General features: G+C 49.8%; 2 protein-coding genes across 4 annotated transcripts in view; one reads left to right on the top strand and one right to left on the bottom strand.

Annotated features, from left to right (window-relative positions):
* The window catches only part of LOC140402461 (phosphorylase b kinase gamma catalytic chain, skeletal muscle/heart isoform-like), a 144,485-nt gene extending 134,587 nt beyond the window's left edge, over positions 1-9,898 (top strand). The window contains exon 10 of one of the 2 annotated variants that reach the window (XM_072490269.1): positions 7,747-9,898. In XM_072490269.1, coding sequence (XP_072346370.1) covers positions 7,747-8,016 — 270 coding nt within the window. In that variant the 3' untranslated portion in view covers positions 8,017-9,898. The remainder of the gene's footprint in view (positions 1-7,746) is intronic. The other variant, XM_072490270.1, reaches the window with a different exon arrangement.
* Positions 9,899-15,475: 5,577 nt separating this feature from the next.
* The window catches only part of sumf2 (sulfatase modifying factor 2), a 48,876-nt gene continuing 45,101 nt past the window's right edge, over positions 15,476-19,250 (bottom strand). For both annotated transcript variants that reach the window (XM_072490273.1, XM_072490272.1), the window contains one exon: positions 15,476-15,739. In XM_072490273.1, coding sequence (XP_072346374.1) covers positions 15,631-15,739 — 109 coding nt within the window. In that variant the 3' untranslated portion in view covers positions 15,476-15,630. The remainder of the gene's footprint in view (positions 15,740-19,250) is intronic.

Below are 19,250 nucleotides of genomic sequence, written 5' to 3' on the forward strand. Positions count from 1 at the left end.
CGGGGACCCACTGTAAATACTGACACACTCCCCGGGGACCCCCTGTAAATACTGACACACTCCCCGGGGACCCCCTTTCAATGCTGACACACTCCCTGGGGACCCCCTGTAAATACTGACACACTTCCCGGGGACCCCCTGTAAATGCTGACACACTCCCGGGGACCCCCTGTAAATACTGACACACTCCCCGGGGACCCCCTGTAAATACTGACACACTCCCCGGGGACCCCCTGTAAATACTGGCACACTCTCCGGGGACCCCCCTGTAAATACTGATACATTCCTCCAACCCCCTGTAAATACTGACACACTACCCGGGGATCCCCTGTAAATACGGACACACTCCGCGGGGATTCCCTCTGTAAATACTGACACACTCCCCGGTGTCCCCTGGAAATACTGACACACTCTGGGACCCCCCTGTAAATACTGACACACTCCCCGGGGACCACCTGTAAATACTGACACACTCTCCGGGGACCCCCTGTAAATACTGACACACTCCCCGGGGACCCTCCTGTAAGTACTGTCACACTCTCTGGGAACCCCCTGTAAATACTGACACACTCCCTGGGGGCCCCTGTAAATACTGACACCCCCCATGGGGACCCCCCTGTAAATACTGACCCACTCCCCGGGCATCACCTGTAAATACTGAAACAGTCCCCGGGGACCCCTTGTAAATACGGACACACTCCCCGGGGATTCCCTCTGTAAATACTGACACATTCCCCGGGGATTCCCTCTGTAAATACTGACACACTCCCCAGGGATCCCCTGCAAATACTTTCACTCCCCGGGGATCCCCTGTAAATACTGACACTCTCCGGAAATCCCCTGTAAGTACTGACACACTCCCCGGGGATCCACTGTAAATACTGACACTCCCCGGGGACCCCCTGTAAATACTGACGCACTCCCCGGGGACCCCCTCTAATACTGACGCACTCCCCGGGGACCCCCTGTATATACTGACGCACTCCCCGGGGACCCCCTGTAAATACTGACACACCTCCCGGGGACCCCCTGTAAATACTGACACACTCCCCGGGGACCCCCTGTAAATACTGACACACTCCCCGGGGACCCCCTGTAAATACTGACACACTCCCCGGGCTCCCCTGTAAATAGTGATACACTCCCCGGGGACCCCCTGTAAATACTGACACACTCTCCGGGGACCCCCTGCAAATACTGACACACTCCCCGGGGACACCCTGTAAATACTGACACACTCTCCGGGGACCCCCTGTAAATACTGACACACTCCCCGGGGACCCCCTGTAAATACTGACACACTCCCCGGGGACACCCTGCAAATACTGACACACTCTCCGGGGTCCCCCCTGTAAATACTGATACATTCCTCGGAGCCCCTGTAAATACTGACACACTCCCCGGGGATCCCCTGTAAATACATGACAAACTCCGCGGGGATTCCCTCTGTAAATACTGACACACTCCCCGGGGATCCCCTGTAAATACTGACACACTCTCCGGGGACCCCCTGTAAATACTGACACACTCCCCGGGGACCCCCTGTATATACTGACGCACTCCCCGGGGACCCCCTGTAAATACTGACACACCTCCCGGGGACCCCCTGTAAATACTGACACATTCCCCGGGGACCCCCTGTAAATACTGACACACTCCCCGGGGACCCCCTGTAAATACTGACACACTCCCCGGGCTCCCCTGTAAATAGTGATACACTCCCCGGGGACCCCCTGTAAATACTGACACACTCTCCGGGGACCCCCTGCAAATACTGACACACTCCCCGGGGACACCCTGTAAATACTGACACACTCTCCGGGGACCCCCTGTAAATACTGACACACTCCCCGGGGACCCCCTGTAAATACTGACACACTCCCCGGGGACACCCTGCAAATACTGACACACTCTCCGGGGTCCCCCCTGTAAATACTGATACATTCCTCGGAGCCCCTGTAAATACTGACACACTCCCCGGGGATCCCCTGTAAATACATGACAAACTCCGCGGGGATTCCCTCTGTAAATACTGACACACTCCCCGGGGATCCCCTGTAAATACTGACACACTCTCCGGGGACCCCCTGTAAATACTGACACACTCTCCGGGGACACCCTGTAAATACTGACACACTCTCCGGGGACACCCTGTAAATACTGACACACTCCCCCGGGGACCCCCCTGTAAGTACTGACACACTCCCCCGTGTCCCCTGGAAATAGTGACACACTCTGGGACCCCCCTGGAAATACTGACACACTCCCCGGGACCACCTGTAAATACTGACACACTCTCTGGGGACCCCCTGTAAATACTGACACACTCCCCGGGGACCCTCCTGTAAGTACTTTCACACTCTCTGGGGACCCCCTGTAAATACTGACACACTCCCGGGGGACCCCTGTAAATACTGACACCTCCCATGGGGACCCCCCTGTAAATACTGACCCACTCCCCGGGCATCACCTGTAAATACTGAAACAGTCCCCGGGGACCCCTTGTAAATACGGACACACTCCCCGGGGATTCCCTCTGTAAATACTGACACATTCCCCGGGGATTCCCTCTGTAAATACTGACACACTCCCCGGGGATCCCCTGCAAATACTTTCACTCCCCGGGGATCCCCTGTAAATACTGACACTCTCCGGAAATCCCCTGTAAGTACTGACACACTCCCCGGGGATCCCCTGTAAATACTGACACTCCCCGGGGATCTCCTGTAAATACTGACGCACTCCCCGGGGATCACCTGTAAATACTGACGCACTCCCCGGGGACCCCCTGTAAATACTGACACACTCCCCGGGGAGCCCCTGTAAATACTGACACACTCCCCGGGGACCCCCTGTAAATACTGACGCACTCCCCGGGGACCCCCTGTAAATACTGACGCACTCACCGGGGACCCCCTGTAAATACTGACACACTCTCCGGGAACCCTTTGTAAATACTTACACACTCCCCGGGGACCCCCTCTAATACTGACGCACTCCCCGGGGACCCCCTCTAATACTGACGCACTCACCGGGGACCCCCAGTATATACTGACACTCTCGCCGGGAACCCCGTGTAAATACTGACACACTCCCCGGGGACCCCCTTTAAATACTGACACCCTCACCAGGGACCCCCTTTAAATAGTGGTGCCCACAATCCCTGCTCCTGTTCGCACTGGCAGTTGAACCTCTGGTTATCACCCTTAGATCGGCAGGTTGGTGAATGGGCATCTTAAGAGGGGGCATTAAGAGGGGGTAGAGAGCGTAATGCTGGCTTCTTTACTTTGGGTTGAACCACAAGCTGTTTCTTATATCGACCAAATGACCACACAACCAATATGTTAGCTCAAAAACACAGTTAATTAATAACACAAGACTTGTATCTCTATGCCATGACACACGCGGCCCCGTACTGAACTACACCTCATGACTAAGATGACCTTTACTTAACTTCGAGTGACTGGCACTGTGCGAGATAAGGCCTTTATCCAGGTCCATGTGGTCGGTTTGGAAGTCTTCAGGTTCGTCTCAGCTGAGCTCGTCCTTCAGGATGGTCCCGGGTCCTTGAACTTGGTTGTTCTGCTGCAGTTGGTCACACACAGGCCGGCCCAAAAGAGACCGATCTCTAGTGCGCAGGGCTTTTATCCTTCGTCTCTTTCGTGCCCTTTTGGCCAATCCTAACTCCAGGTCCAATGGATCGATAGGGTTCTCGATCACCCTTATCGATCTCAGCCAATTAGGGGCAGATACCTCGATAGCTGGGCAGGTCCTGGCTATCATTGTCCCAGGCACGTAGGCCTTTCCAAATAAGAGGGGTGGCGCCGGTTAGTCTGCTACTGTTGTAACTCCTTGATTCAAACTCTATTATCCTGGGGAAATGGTGATCGACTCTTAATGGATACAAGTTTCAGCCAAGTCTGGTTTCTTTGCGCAATACACTGAGGCTGTTTACCTGTCTGTGTCCCAAATTGACCACAATTCCCATGGTCCTTTGCAGCCATTTTACATGTCTACCTTAGAAGGGTGGAAGAAGAGAGGAACGCTGACAGTAGAGGACATGTACATTGGGGACAGACTGGTGACCCAGGGGGAGCTCACAGAGAATCCGCGGGGATTCCCTCTGTAAATACTGACACACTCCCCGGGGATCCCCTGTAAATACTGACACACTCTCCGGGGACCCCCTGTAAATACTGACACACTCTCCGGGGACACCCTGTAAATACTGACACACTCTCCGGGGACACCCTGTAAATACTGACACACTCCCCGGGGACCCTTTGTAAATACTGACACACTCCCCGGGGACCCTTTGTAAATACTGACACACTCCCCCGGGGACCCCCCTGTAAGTACTGACACACTCCCCCGTGTCCCCTGGAAATAGTGACACACTCTGGGACCCCCCTGGAAATACTGACACACTCCCCGGGACCACCTGTAAATACTGACACACTCTCTGGGGACCCCCTGTAAATACTGACACACTCCCCGGGGACCCTCCTGTAAGTACTTTCACACTCTCTGGGGACCCCCTGTAAATACTGACACACTCCCGGGGGACCCCTGTAAATACTGACACCTCCCATGGGGACCCCCCTGTAAATACTGACCCACTCCCCGGGCATCACCTGTAAATACTGAAACAGTCCCCGGGGACCCCTTGTAAATACGGACACACTCCCCGGGGATTCCCTCTGTAAATACTGACACATTCCCCGGGGATTCCCTCTGTAAATACTGACACACTCCCCGGGGATCCCCTGCAAATACTTTCACTCCCCGGGGATCCCCTGTAAATACTGACACTCTCCGGAAATCCCCTGTAAGTACTGACACACTCCCCGGGGATCCCCTGTAAATACTGACACTCCCCGGGGATCCCCTGTAAATACTGACGCACTCCCCGGGGATCACCTGTAAATACTGACGCACTCCCCGGGGACCCCCTGTAAATACTGACACACTCCCCGGGGACCCCCTGTAAATACTGACACACTCCCCGGGGACCCACTGTAAATACTGACACACTCCCCGGGGACCCCCTGTAAATACTGACGCACTCCCCGGGGACCCCCTGTAAATACTGACGCACTCACCGGGGACCCCCTGTAAATACTGACGCACTCTCCGGGAACCCTTTGTAAATACTTACACACTCCCCGGGGACCCCCTCTAATACTGACGCACTCCCCGGGGACCCCCTCTAATACTGACGCACTCACCGGGGACCCCCAGTATATACTGACACTCTCGCCGGGAACCCCGTGTAAATACTGACACACTCCCCGGGGACCCCCTTTAAATACTGACACCCTCACCAGGGACCCCCTTTAAATAGTGGTGCCCACAATCCCTGCTCCTGTTCGCACTGGCAGTTGAACCTCTGGTTATCACCCTTAGATCGGCAGGTTGGTGAATGGGCATCTTAAGAGGGGGCATTAAGAGGGGGTAGAGAGCGTAATGCTGGCTTCTTTACTTTGGGTTGAACCACAAGCTGTTTCTTATATCGACCAAATGACCACACAACCAATATGTTAGCTCAAAAACACAGTTAATTAATAACACAAGACTTGTATCTCTATGCCATGACACACGCGGCCCCGTACTGAACTACACCTCATGACTAAGATGACCTTTACTTAACTTCGAGTGACTGGCACTGTGCGAGATAAGGCCTTTATCCAGGTCCATGTGGTCGGTTTGGAAGTCTTCAGGTTCGTCTCAGCTGAGCTCGTCCTTCAGGATGGTCCCGGGTCCTTGAACTTGGTTGTTCTGCTGCAGTTGGTCACACACAGGCCGGCCCAAAAGAGACCGATCTCTAGTGCGCAGGGCTTTTATCCTTCGTCTCTTTCGTGCCCTTTTGGCCAATCCTAACTCCAGGTCCAATGGATCGATAGGGTTCTCGATCACCCTTATCGATCTCAGCCAATTAGGGGCAGATACCTCGATAGCTGGGCAGGTCCTGGCTATCATTGTCCCAGGCACGTAGGCCTTTCCAAATAAGAGGGGTGGCGCCGGTTAGTCTGCTACTGTTGTAACTCCTTGATTCAAACTCTATTATCCTGGGGAAATGGTGATCGACTCTTAATGGATACAAGTTTCAGCCAAGTCTGGTTTCTTTGCGCAATACACTGAGGCTGTTTACCTGTCTGTGTCCCAAATTGACCACAATTCCCATGGTCCTTTGCAGCCATTTTACATGGCTACAGTAGAAGGGTGGAAGAAGAGAGGAATGCTGACAGTAGAGGACATGTACATTGGGGACAGACTGGTGACCCAGGGGGAGCTCACAGAGAATCTCCAACTCCCGAAAATGAACGAGCTCAGATATCTGCAGCTGCGTAACTTTCTCCACAAGATCAAAGAACCAAGAACAATACAGCACAGGAACAGGCCCTTCGGCCCCTCCAAGCCTGCTCCGATCACGCGTCCTATCTAGACGCTTGTATCCTTCTATACCCCCTCTGTTCATGTGTCTATCCAGATAAGTCTTAAAGGTCGCTAACGTGTCTGCCTCAACCACCTCGCTTGGCAGTGCATTCCAGGCCACCACCACCCTCTGTGTAAAAAAACTCCCCCCGCACATCTCCACTGAACCTTTCCCCCCTCAACTTGAACTTGTGCCCCCTTGTAATTGTCATTTCCACCCTGGGAAAAAGCCTCCAACTGTTCACCCTATCTATACCCCTCATAATTTTACAAACTTCTATCAGGTCGTACCTCAGCCTCCGTCTCTCCAGGGAGAACAATCCCAGTTTATTCAATCTCTCCTCACAGGAGACAAAAGCGTCCCTTCAAAGACCCAGACATACACTCCTGGACACGATGGTGGGGCTGGACTGGTTAGGCGACGACGATTGTGGTGACACATACAGGAGGCTCATCGAAAAGGTTAGGACTCCACTGGACGAGAGCAGATGAAAGTGAGGAGAGGAGTTGAGCACGAAGATAAGGGGAGGACTCTGGATAAAGGCACTGCACAGAGTCAACTCCACCTCCTCCTGCGCCGGGCTTAAGCTTATTCATGGTCCTGTTTGCAACTAGTGGCCAGTCCGGGGGAGTGAGGAGGAAAAGAGGGAGGGGGCTATAGAAAAGGGGAGAAGAGAGCGAGAGAATAGGGAAGGAAGGAGGAGGAGGGCGATCTACTGGAGGGACAAACAGGAGTAACAAGCAGACCCAAGCAGGCCTAAAGACCCCCCCCCCCCCCCCACCACCAACAGAATGAAGGCTCCAGACAAACGTGGGGGGAGACCCCAATCACACTGGGATACAGAAGGGGGGAAACGAGAAAGAACTCCTACTGCTGAGTGTCAGAGACCCTAGTGAAATCTGACAGGCTTCTGAAAATCAAACATTGTTGTACACAGATAAATATTATCCAGCGTCAGAGCCCCAGTCACGGCTATGGTGACAGGGAGGGGCCCCGAGGCTGGCCGTTCAAACCTATTGTACAATACTCGGTGTGAAACCCAGCTGTTTTTCTCTTCTTGTTTATTCTGTAACTTATTTGAAATACCAATCAAGATTTTTTTTTTTAAGAAACTTTGAATTGCTCTCTCTCTGCTTGACTTAAAGACACATGCCCATCAATCATCCATGGATCAACAATGATAACAGCAAAAAAATAAAAGGATAAACGAGGGAATAAACAGGAAACACCCTTACACAGGAGATAGTCAGCACAGAGACGTTTTATGTGGTATTTTGAGCATTGACTTTATTCTGAATTCTCTTTTCTAGACCATCATCTGGACTGTACTGGCCTCCGTCCGAATTTATTACAAGTATCGTCGAGCAAAGCCGGTCACCAAGCAGGTGCTTATCCGAGACCCTTATGCTATCAAAGGAATCCGTAAAGTGATTGACGGCTGTGCTTTCAAGTTGTACGGACACTGGGTAAAGAAAGGCTTGCATCAGAACAGAGCAGCCTTGTTTGAGAATTCTCCAAAAGCCTTCCTGTTCTCACTGGGCACTGATTTTGATCATGTGTCCGCACAGCGATTGGAATAAATATCGCCCCGTTCAATACGGCATAACTTACGCGGTTCTCCGTCAATAACCTCCGACGTCACTTCCCCTTTCTAATGGGATGGGATTGAGTGTCTTAATCTAACTGCTTCTTTGAAACTTGTAGAAAAATAGCACCTAGTTCAGTCATAGGAACAGAGATAACTATTTAGTATTAGGGTATCAATGTGGGTCTTCTCACCTTTATGATGGTGTCCCAGTCATGCTCCCTTCACTGTCCATCTCATCACTTCAACCCGATGGCCGAATCATGTGTCGCCCTCTAGTCTCCAAGAGCAAGGCTTCCTCGCTCTTTCCGGCTTAATTTCCCACCATAAGGACTCTTGCCCCCCTCTCGGCCACTCTAACCAATTATTTCTCATTCTGGTCTCTTCTGCATTTCTGTATCCGTTGCTTCCTTCATTTCACTATTGACGTCTATGCTTTCAGCTATAGACCTTCAACCCAGCTGTGGAATTCCTTTCCCAAACTCTCCCTCAAATCAATCTCTTATATCAGGTTTTACTTACTCCTTGGTTTTTTAAAAATCAGTTATTTGCCTGATCATACGAATGTGAGGTGCCTTCGGACATTTTATGTTTCCTCCCCTCATAGTGTTTTGCTTGGCCCCATTCAGCTCCATGAGTCAAATGCTAAAAGCACCTTGGTTGGGTGGAATGTTACCACCCCTGCCAGCAGGTTTAAGGCTTACCTGCCACCGACCTGCACATCCTGGCATGTCTCCCATTTTACATGAGGGGGGGGGGGGGGGGCGTGATGGAGACACCGGGTGATCTTTCCTTCCTTGGGCCTATTGAGGCCCTTGAGCAGCCAATTCTTCTTCAGCGATCACTCACTAACGAGTGCGATTTACCACCCGAGAAACTCTGTGTTGCTGCTCACAGGTTCCGAGAGTCCTTGCCTGGCTGATGAAGCCAGTCCTTGAGCCACATCAACGGATGCACACCTGGCAGGTGTTTCCGGGATGTGGGATCGGTCCCTGGGCTGTAGATCGCTGGTATTCCTTTCTCAGGCTCCTCTTCTGGGCCTCCTCTTGCCGTCGCGTGTCCTCGAAGAATCGTGTCCCTTCAATCAGGAGGTTGCTCCAAGTTGGTCTCTTCTGAGCACGGGTCGCCCACGCGTTGCTGTTGATGTTGCTTTTCATCAGGTAACCCTTCAGGGTGTCTTTGAAGCACTTCCTTTGACCTCTCTTGTTCAGAAGTCTTATTTGAGTTGGGCAAAGGAGATTTGCTTTGGCAGTCGAGGCTTGGACATCCTCCAAGTGATAAATGCGGAAGGGGGGGGGGGATGTCACTGGGATCAGGCTGACAGACTGGAATGATAGGCCTCGGGGTTGACATGATAAAGGGGTAATGGGAAGATGGGAGGACCTTGCAGAAAGAGGGATCATGCGAGTTTGCCTAATGCCAGCCAGAGTAGTTAAAGCAGCCAGACGTGGAGGAAATTGCAGTGCGAGCTGGAAGAGGCCATTGATAAACTGAAGGGTCCCAATTAGCTCACAGGCTGCTCTTCCTCCCCTCAAGAAAATTGCATTGGGACCAGGGAGTGGCACATTTGCACCCAGTCTTATGGCTCCCTCGCCCTTCTGTCTGCCTGGTCATAGAGAGGAATGTCCTTGAAACTGATTTCCCCGAAGAGAAATCCTTCATCTTTAAGCCTGTGAAACGGACTCCAGTTTAAAAATGAAAATGCAGAAATGACGCAACATTGGTGTGCAGGGAACAGGGTCTGTTCGTCAATGCACAATATAGTCTGTCCTGCAGTGAATGATTCGCACTTTCATTGCAAACACTGTCTGGTATGAAGTGAAGCTGGTTCGTGTTCTGGCCGCTTCGAGAAAATTAAACCATTTGTTTTGAGGCTGTGTGGAATCTGTCTAATATTTATTCTCATTTACTGAAGTGATATGAATGTGTGTCTGTGACTATGTGTGACTGCTGGCTGTGTGTCTGTGAGAGTCTGTGTGCTGGCTGTGTGTCTGTGACTGTGTGTGTCTGTGTGCTGACTGTGTGTGTCACTCTGTGTGCTGGCTGTGTGTCTGTGACTGTGTGTGTCTGTGTGCTGGCTGTGTGTGAGTCTGTGTGCTGGCTGTGTGTGAGTCTGTGTGCTGGCTGTGTGTGAGTCTGTGGGCTGGCTGTATGTCTGTGACTGTGTGTGTGCTGGCTGTGAATGTGTGAGTCTGTGACTGTGTGAGTCTGTGTGCTGGCTGTGTGTTTGTGACTGTGTGCGTGTGTGTGCTAGCTGTGACTCTGTGAGTCTGTGACTGTGTCGGTGACTGTGTGTCGGTGATTGTGTGCTGGCTGTGTCTGTGACTGTGTGAGCGTGTGTGCTGGCTGTATGTCTGACTGTGTGTGCTGGCTGTGTATCTGTGACTGTGTGTGTGTGTGTGTTGGCTGTGTGTGAGTCTGTGTGCTGGCTGTGTATCTGTGACTGTGTGTGTGTGTGCTGGCTGTGTGTCTGTGACTGTGTGTGTGTGTGCTGGCTGTGTGTCTGTGACTGTGTGTGTGTGCTGGCTGTGTGTCTGTGACTGTGTGTGTGTGTGCTGGCTGTGTGTCTGTGACTGTGTGTGTGTGTGCTGGCTGTGTGTCTGTGACTGTGTGTGTGTGTGCTGGCTGTGAGTCTGTGACTGTGAGTCTGTGTGCTGGCTGTGTCTGTGACTGTGTGCTGGCTGTGTCTGTGACTGTGTGCTGGCTGTGTCTGTGACTGTGAGTCTGTGTGCTGGCTGTATGTCTGTGACTGTGTGTGTGCTGGCTGTGAATGTGTGAGTCTGTGACTGTGAGTCTGTGTGCTGGCTGTGTGTTTGTGGCTGTGTGTTTGTGACTGTGTGCTGGCTGTGACTCTGTGAGTCTGTGACTGTGTCGGTGACTGTGTGTCGGTGATTGTGTGCTGGCTGTGTCTGTGACTGTGTGAGCGTGTGTGCTGGCTGTATGTCTGACTGTGTGTGCTGGCTGTGTATCTGTGACTGTGTGTGTGTGTGCTGGCTGTGTGTCTGTGACTGTGTGTGTGTGTGCTGGCTGTGTGTCTGTGACTGTGTGTGTGTGTGCTGGCTGTGTGTCTGTGACTGTGTGTGTGTGTGCTGGCTGTGTGTCTGTGACTGTGTGTGTGTGTGCTGGCTGTGAGTCTGTGACTGTGAGTCTGTGTGCTGGCTGTGTCTGTGACTGTGAGTCTGTGTGCTGGCTGTGTCTGTGACTGTGTGTGATTGTGTGCTGACTGTGTGAGTGTGTGTGCTGACTGTGTGAGTGTGTGTGCTGGCTGTGCCCCCCTCTCTCCAGTCGCTCCCTCTGGACCTGTAAAGACTTAATTACCTGCAAAGACTCGCATACAAAGTATCATCTTGCATAATTAACTTTGTTTATACATGTGGTTGTGGAACCCATCTCTTCACTCACCTGAGGAAGGAGCAGTGCTCCGAAAGCTCGCGATTCAAAACAAACCGGTTGGACTTTAACCTGGTGTTGTCAAGACTTCTCACTGTGCTCACCCAGTCCAACGCCGGCATCTCCACATCATCACCGAAGATCGACACAACTCCAATATGACCTCCCTACTTTTGTAATTTGTGCCTCGATTGATAAAGGCAAGTGTCCCAAATGCCTTTTCGACCACCCTACATTTTTTTTATTCGTTCCTGGGATGCGGGGGTCGCTAGCTGGACCCACATTAATTGCGCATCCCTCAGGGCATTTTAAGAGACAACCACATTGATGTGGATCTGGAGTTACATTAAGCCAGACCAGGTAAGGATGACATATTTCCTTCCCTGAACCAAATGGGTTTTTACCACAATCAACAATGGTTTCATGATCACCTTTTAGACTTTTAATCCCAGATTCTTTTTATTGAATTGAAATTGCACCATCTGCCTTGGCTGGATTTGAACCTGGGTCTCCGGATTACTAGGCCAGCAACAATACCACGTCACTGTCTCCCCTGTTATTAACCTGCCCTCAGAGATCAATGGACAAACACGCCACGGTTCCTTTGTTCCTCGTAACTTCCCAGTGTCAGGTCGTTTATTGAATACTTTCATGTCACATTACTCTGCCCTGAGACGGCACGGTGGCACAGTGGTTAGCACTGTTGCCCCACGCCGCCAAGGACCCGGGTTCGATCCCGACCCCAGGTCACTGTCCGTGTGGAGTTTGCACATTCTCCCCGTGTCTGTGTGGGTCTCATCCACGCAACCCAAAGATGTGCAGGGTAGGTGGATTGGCCTCGCTAAATTGCCCCTTAATTAGAAAATAAAATGAATTGGGTATTCTAAATTTAAAAAGAAAACATTACTCCTTCCAAAGGGGATCACGTCACTTTTCAGGGTTAAATTCCATCAGCCACTTTTCTGCCCGTTTGACCATCCCGTCTATATCTTTCTGTAACCCAAGACATTCAACCTCACTGTTAACCACCCAGCCTATCTTTGTGTCACCCGCAAACTTGCTGATCCTAACCCCCATAGTCATCTATGTCATTTGCACGGATCCCTGTGGTACGCCACTGGGCAATGGCATCCAGTCACTAAAGCAGCCGCCAGTCATCACCCTCGGTCTCCTACAGCCAATTTTGAATCCACAACACCTCCAATACTTTGACACTCCCTATGACAATTTGCTCAAGAACCTCGGAGTCTCTCACCCAGAGTTCCATATCTACCTCCTCATTCTGTTGGGCGTGGACAGATGTGAACTATTTGTTCAACACCCTGCCAATGTCCTCTGGGTCCACCTCCTTGATTCCTAATGGACTTGAAATACTTATACAATATCTTGGGATTTTTCCTACTTTTACCAGCTAGCATTTTCTCATATCCCCTTTGTTCTCCTAATTGCTTTCTTAAGCTCCATCCTGTACTTTCTAATGCCTCCGCTGATTTCCTCTCTTTGTACTTGCTAAAAGCCCTTTTCCTTCTCATCGTATCCTGAATATCTGCTCATCCATGGTTCCCTGGGCTTGTTATTCCTTCCTATTATCTTAGGGGGAACATGTTGGGTCTGTACCCTCCCCATTTCCTTTTTGAACACCCCCCACTGCTCCTCTGAAGATTTCCCCACAAGTAGCTGTTCCCAGTCTACCTTGGCCAGAACCTGCCTTATTTTTCTAAAATCCGCTCTCCTCATTCCAAAATCGTTTTTTGCAACTTGTCTATTTCTTTGTCCATAACAAACTTAAATTGTACCATATTGTGGTCGCTATCACCAAAATGCTCCCCACCTACACATCAACCACCTGTCTGGCTTCATTCCCCAGAATTAGGTCCAGCACTGCACCATCCCTTGTTGGACCCTCTACATATTGAGCTAAAAATTAAGAACTTCACTTCACCCAAGCCCTTAACACGTTGACTATCCAAATTAATGTTGAGAAAGTTGAAATCACAATCTAATTATCCCATTATTAGTTTTACACGCCGCTGCAAATTGCGCACACATTTGCTGCTCAATTTCTTGATGACTATCTGTGATTCTATAATAAACACCTAGCAATGTGGCTGTCCCTTTTTTATTCCTAAGCTCTACCCACAAAGCTTCATTTGATGCCCCCACCAAGATTTAATCTCCCCTTATCGCAGTAACTGACTCCGTAACTAAATCTGTCATGCTTCCTACTCTTTTACCCCCTCCTCTGTCTCGCCTGACGATTCTATATCCCGGGATGTTGAGCTGCCAATCCTGTCCCTTTCTTACCACGTCTCCGTGATAGCTACTATATCACAATTCCACGTGTCAATCCTCGCCCTTGACTCATCCATTTGACCTGTAACACTCCTGGCATTGAAGTGGATGCCATTCAGCCTTGCCTTACTCCCTTGAAACTTACTACCGTTGCATTCCCTCTGACTTGATTGTTTTTCTGTGTTATGCTGTGTCCCTATTCTGCTAACAGTCTGCGTCCCCTCCCCCTGCCACAAGTTTAAATTCCTCCCAACAGCACTGGCAAACCCGCCAGTAAGGATGTTAGTCCCGCTCTGGTTCAGATGTAGATTGTCCCGCTTGTACAGATCCCTCCTTCCCCAGAAACGGTCCCAGTTGTCCAAAAATCTAAAACCCTCCCTCCTGTACCAACACTTAAGCCACACATTCATCTGGACTATTCTCCTATTTCTCACTCACATGTGGCACTGATTACAACCCCCAACGGTCCTGCTTTTTAGTCTACTGCTAACTCCCTGAATTCTTGATGCAAGACCTCATCCCTCTTTCAACCGATGTCATTGGAAACAACATGTACCATAACTTCTGCCGAATCACCCTCCCCCTTCAGGATACCCGCTGTTGAGTGACATCCCGGGTCATGGCACCAGGGAGGCAACACACCATCTTGGAATCACGTTGACGACCACAGTAGGGGCCTGTCTGTTCCCCTGATGATGGAATCCCCTATTACTATTCCTCTCTTTCCCCCTCCTGTGTAGACAGGCTGCTATGGTTCCAGAAGCTTGCCCCTGCCCGCACTCCCTGGAGGAACCAGCCTCATCAGCCTCCAAAATACAATACTGATTTGCCAGTGGGACCTCATGGGACTCCGGACCTACCTGCCTGTTTCTCTTGGACTGCCTGGTGGTCACTCATTCGCTTCCTTCCTCAGGACCCTTCAGCTGCTGCGTGACCACCTCTCTCAACGCGCTATCCATGATGCTCTCTGACTCGCGGATGCTCCTCACATCCAGCTCTGAAACCCGAGCTTCCAGGGGCTGCAGCTGGACACACTTCCTGCACAGATACTGGTCCCGAGGACTGGAAATGTTCCCGGATTCCCACTTAGAGCAGGAGGAGCAACCATGGCTTTAAGCACTCCTGCCATGTGTAAACCCTTTAAATTTAAAACTTTAGAAGCCTTTTATATTTATAACAAAAAGAAATCAACCAAGTTCCTACCCTAGCTAAAACAATGACTTGCAATTTAATATAGTTTGAAAAGTACCCATCAGGTCTTACTTACCAATCAGCTGCGCTCTTTCTGAAACCCGGCTCTTCGCACGTTGTTTTTGCATCTCCATCACTCCAGTGGAGAGTAATTTCCTCCCGAATCCCCTCGAAACCCCCACTTACATACATAGAAAATACAGCACAGAACAGGCCCTTCGGCCCACGATGTTGTGCCGAACCTTTGTCCTAGATTAATCATAGATTATCATTGAATTTACAGTGCAGAAGGAGGCCATTCGGCCCTTTGAGTCTGCACCGGCTCTTGGAAAGAGCACCCTACCCAAACTCAACGCCTCCACCCAACACCAAGGGCAATTTGGACATTAAGGGCAATTTATCATTGGCCAATTCACCTAACCTTAACCCAGATCTGTGTCCCCTGCTTAAGGACCCCTGAACCGAAGGGCCCCACCCTGTCCACTACCTATGCATGCGTCAACAACTCCAATTTAACTTCTGTTTAACATCGCTTTCCCCCAAATATTAAAACACTTCTTACCTTGAATGCATGAAAACGCTTCTGTGAGATAATTTTCAATTTTAATCGACGTTATAAAGTTATAAAAAGGGTAATGCCACATTCACATAAACATAATCAAACTGTACACGTCTGGCCAATGAATCCTTCTCCACCGTCTTCAAAATTATTACTGCTTCTGAAGTGTTTTTTTTTTTAAAGTTCAGTTTTAATTTTCCCTTTTTGCTTTTGCTGAGATGGAATTTTGCTTGTAGCACATCGAAAACCCAGGTTATCAGAAGCCGAGTCTGCAGTGTTTCCCATCCTAGAGACAAGGACAGCACATTAGCTCTCTGCTGTTTCTTTATTTTGAATGTTTCAGCTGGAATTTGTGTGCAGTTTGGGTCAGCGAGCGCAATTCAGCTGCTGACTGTGGTTAAACTATGCTTGCTGATTAAACCACAGATCAATGTTCCCTTCAGAGTGTTCTTGTTACGCGTCTGCAGTTTTTTGCCAAGTGTGGTGTCTTTAAATTCTTCTGCGTGCTACACACGAGGTGTTTAACTTAATCCTGAAGGTACCTTACAGGCTGCTGCACATGCACAGCCTAGCAGGAACACGAGTAACACCTCAAATCCATGTTGCTCGCTTATTGATACCCACGTTGATCATTGGCTGCATCCCACCCTAATATTTGGAGGCTATGACGCTACTTAAAGGCAGCCTGTACCTCTTAAAGGGGTGGTGTATCTGGCTGGAAGAATTGTCATGTTACTTGTCACTGAGAATGTTGAAGCTGTGAGGCAACTGGCAACATTCTCAGATGCTGTTGTGGACTTTATCTTTTGTTTCTCTAAGGCTGCCTCACCTTCCCCCCTCTGTGCCTTCCTTCCACGTCCAAGCCCATTACTTCTAGATATGGTCCTGGAGTCTTTACTCAGCCACATTTCACTGCTCCAGCAACACCCAGTCTCTGCAAAATGCCAACCAGGTCCACAGCTGATGTCTGGAATGAGTCAGATGTAGACAAATTCAGGAGAGAGTAACCTTGGCAGGTCGAGGGCCACGTGACAGTCCATCTTTTATGTGAGTTGGCCAGTGCCACCATGAGCCCCGATAGCTCCCTGCTGTGTGCACACCAGGCTCCCTCTGGTGTGTTCCCAACACTGGTTTCCCCATGCCTGACGACATGCCTGACAACTGACCATCCCAAACAGGCCCAGTCAGGCCTTTGAATTAGCTCCACAACACAACAAGCTTACCAACTAGTTAACTGGGCACAGGCGGATTCTCTCCCACCCGCCAGTGAAAGGTTCATTGCCTTCCAGAGGTGGTAAATCTCGGGCCACCTTCCAGGAACCCGATTTTCAAACCACACCCACATCTGTTCCTGCTGCCAGCTGAAAATCCAGAACACGGAATGTAGGAAACTTACAAGCAGGGAAAAAAAGAAAATGTGTTTATATTAGTTGCTCGTGCAAGGGTTAGGAGACACAGTTTGAAAGTGGACAAGACATGCACGGAGGGGATGTGTTTTTACACAGCGAGTGCGAATTCTGAAATTCACTGCCTCCGAGGGCGGGAGATGATCAATCCTTTCAAAAATAAAGTGGAAGGGACTCGAGGGAAATAAATCTGCGAATTGTGAAATTCGTCACAATACCGTCGAGGAGGAATTCCTGGATTGTATACGGGATTGTTTCCTGGACAAACACAGTGAGGAACCAACGAGAGAACAGATCGTCCTAGACTGGGTCCTGTGTCATGAGAATGGAATCACTGGCAATCTAGTGGTGAGTGATCTCTTGGGGTTGAGCAACCATAATATGATCGAACTCTTCATCAAGATGGAGAGTGACAAATTTATTCTGAGGCGAGGATTCTTTAATTTCATAGAATTTAGTGCAGAAGGAGGCCATTCGGCCCATCAAGTCTGCACCGGCTCTTGGAAAGAGCACCCTACCCAAGGTCCACACCTCCACCCTATCCCCATAACCCAGTAACCCCACCCAACACTAAGGGCAATTTTGGACACTAAGGGCAATTTAGCACAGCCAATCCACCTAACCTGCACATCTTTGGACTGGGAGGAAACCGGAGCACCCGGAGGAAACCCACGCACACACGGGGAGGATGTGCAGACTCCGCACAGACAGTGACCCAAGCCGGAATCGAACCTAGGACCCTGGAGCTGTGAAGCAATTGTGCTATCCACAATGCTACCGTGCTGCCCTAGATTCAGTCTATGATGGATTGAGAAATGTTACTTAACGGTGGATAGGCAATGGCAAACATTCAAAGAGCACATGGGGAAGCTCCAACAATTGTTCATTCCTGTCAAACCATGGCTTGCAAGAGAAATTAGAGATAATATTAGATCCAAGGAAGAGGCATTCAAATTAGCCAAGAGAAAACAGCAGGCTTGAGGGTTGGGAGCAGTTTAGAATTCAACCAAGGGGGACTAAGGGATTGATTAAGAATGGGAAAATACAGTACGAGAGTAAGCTTGTAGGGAACATAAAAACTGACTGTAAAAGTTTCTATAGGTAAGTGAAGAGAAAAAGATTGATGAAGACAAATGTAGGTCCCTTACAGTCAGAAACAGAGAAACAGGGGCTTTATAATGGTAAACAAAGAAATGGGTGAGCAACTAAATACATACTTTGGATCTGTCGTCGTACAACACAAATATGATACCAGAAATGTTGGGGAACACAGGGTTTAATGAGAGGGAGGAACTGAAGGAGATCAATATTGGTAGAGAAATGGTGTTGGGGGAAATTGATGGGATTGAAGGCCAATAAGTCTCCAGGGCCTGAGAATCTACATCCCAGAGTACTGAAGGAAGTGGCCCTAGAAATAGTGAATGCATTGGTGGTCATCGTCCAGGATTCTGTAGACTCTGGACCAGTTCCTGCAGATTGGACGGTGGCTAATGTAACTCCACTATTTAAAAATGGACGTCGAGAGAAAACAGGGAATTATAGACCAGAATGCCTGATGTCAGGAGTGGGGAAAATGCTAAAGTCCATTATCAAAGATTTTATAGCAGAGCACTTGGAAAACAGTGGCAGGATCGGACAGATTCAACATGGATTTACAAGAGGGAAATTGTGCTTGACAAATCTATTGGAATTGATCGAGGATTCAACTAGTCGAGTTTATGAGGGGGAGCCAATGGATTTGATGGACTTTCGGAAAGCTTTCAACAAAGTCCCACATAAGAGACTAGCATGTTAAATTAAAGTGCTTGGGATTGGAGGTACTGTATTGAGATGGATGGAAAACTGGTTGGCAGACAGAAAACAGAATAAACGGATCTTTTTCAAGTGGCAGTGACTAGTGGGATACCGCGGGGATCAGTGCTAGGTCCCAAGCTATTAACAATATGTATCAATGATTTAGATGAGGGAACTAAATGTCATATCTCCAGATTTGCAGATGACATAAAATTGAGTGGGAGGGTGAGCTGTGAGGAGGATGCAGAGATCCTTCAGTGTGATTTGGACAAGTTGAATTAATGAGCAAATGCACCATCATAGAACATACAGTGCAGAAGGAGGCCATTCGGCCCATCAGGTCTGCACCGACCCACTTAAGCCCTCACTTCCACCCTATCCCCGTAACCCAATAACCCCTCCTAACCTTTTTTGGTCACTAAGGGCAATTTATCACGGCCAATCCACCTAATCTGCACGTCTTTGGACTGTGGGAGGAAACCGGAGCACCCGGAGGAAACCCACGCACACACGGGGAGAACGTGCAGACTCCGCACAGACAGTGACCCAGAGCCGGGATCGAACCTGGGACCTCGGCGTCATGAGGCAGCAGGGCCA

This window comes from Scyliorhinus torazame, chromosome 25 (assembly GCF_047496885.1).
Source record: "Scyliorhinus torazame isolate Kashiwa2021f chromosome 25, sScyTor2.1, whole genome shotgun sequence".
Classification (NCBI taxonomy): domain Eukaryota; kingdom Metazoa; phylum Chordata; class Chondrichthyes; order Carcharhiniformes; family Scyliorhinidae; genus Scyliorhinus; species Scyliorhinus torazame.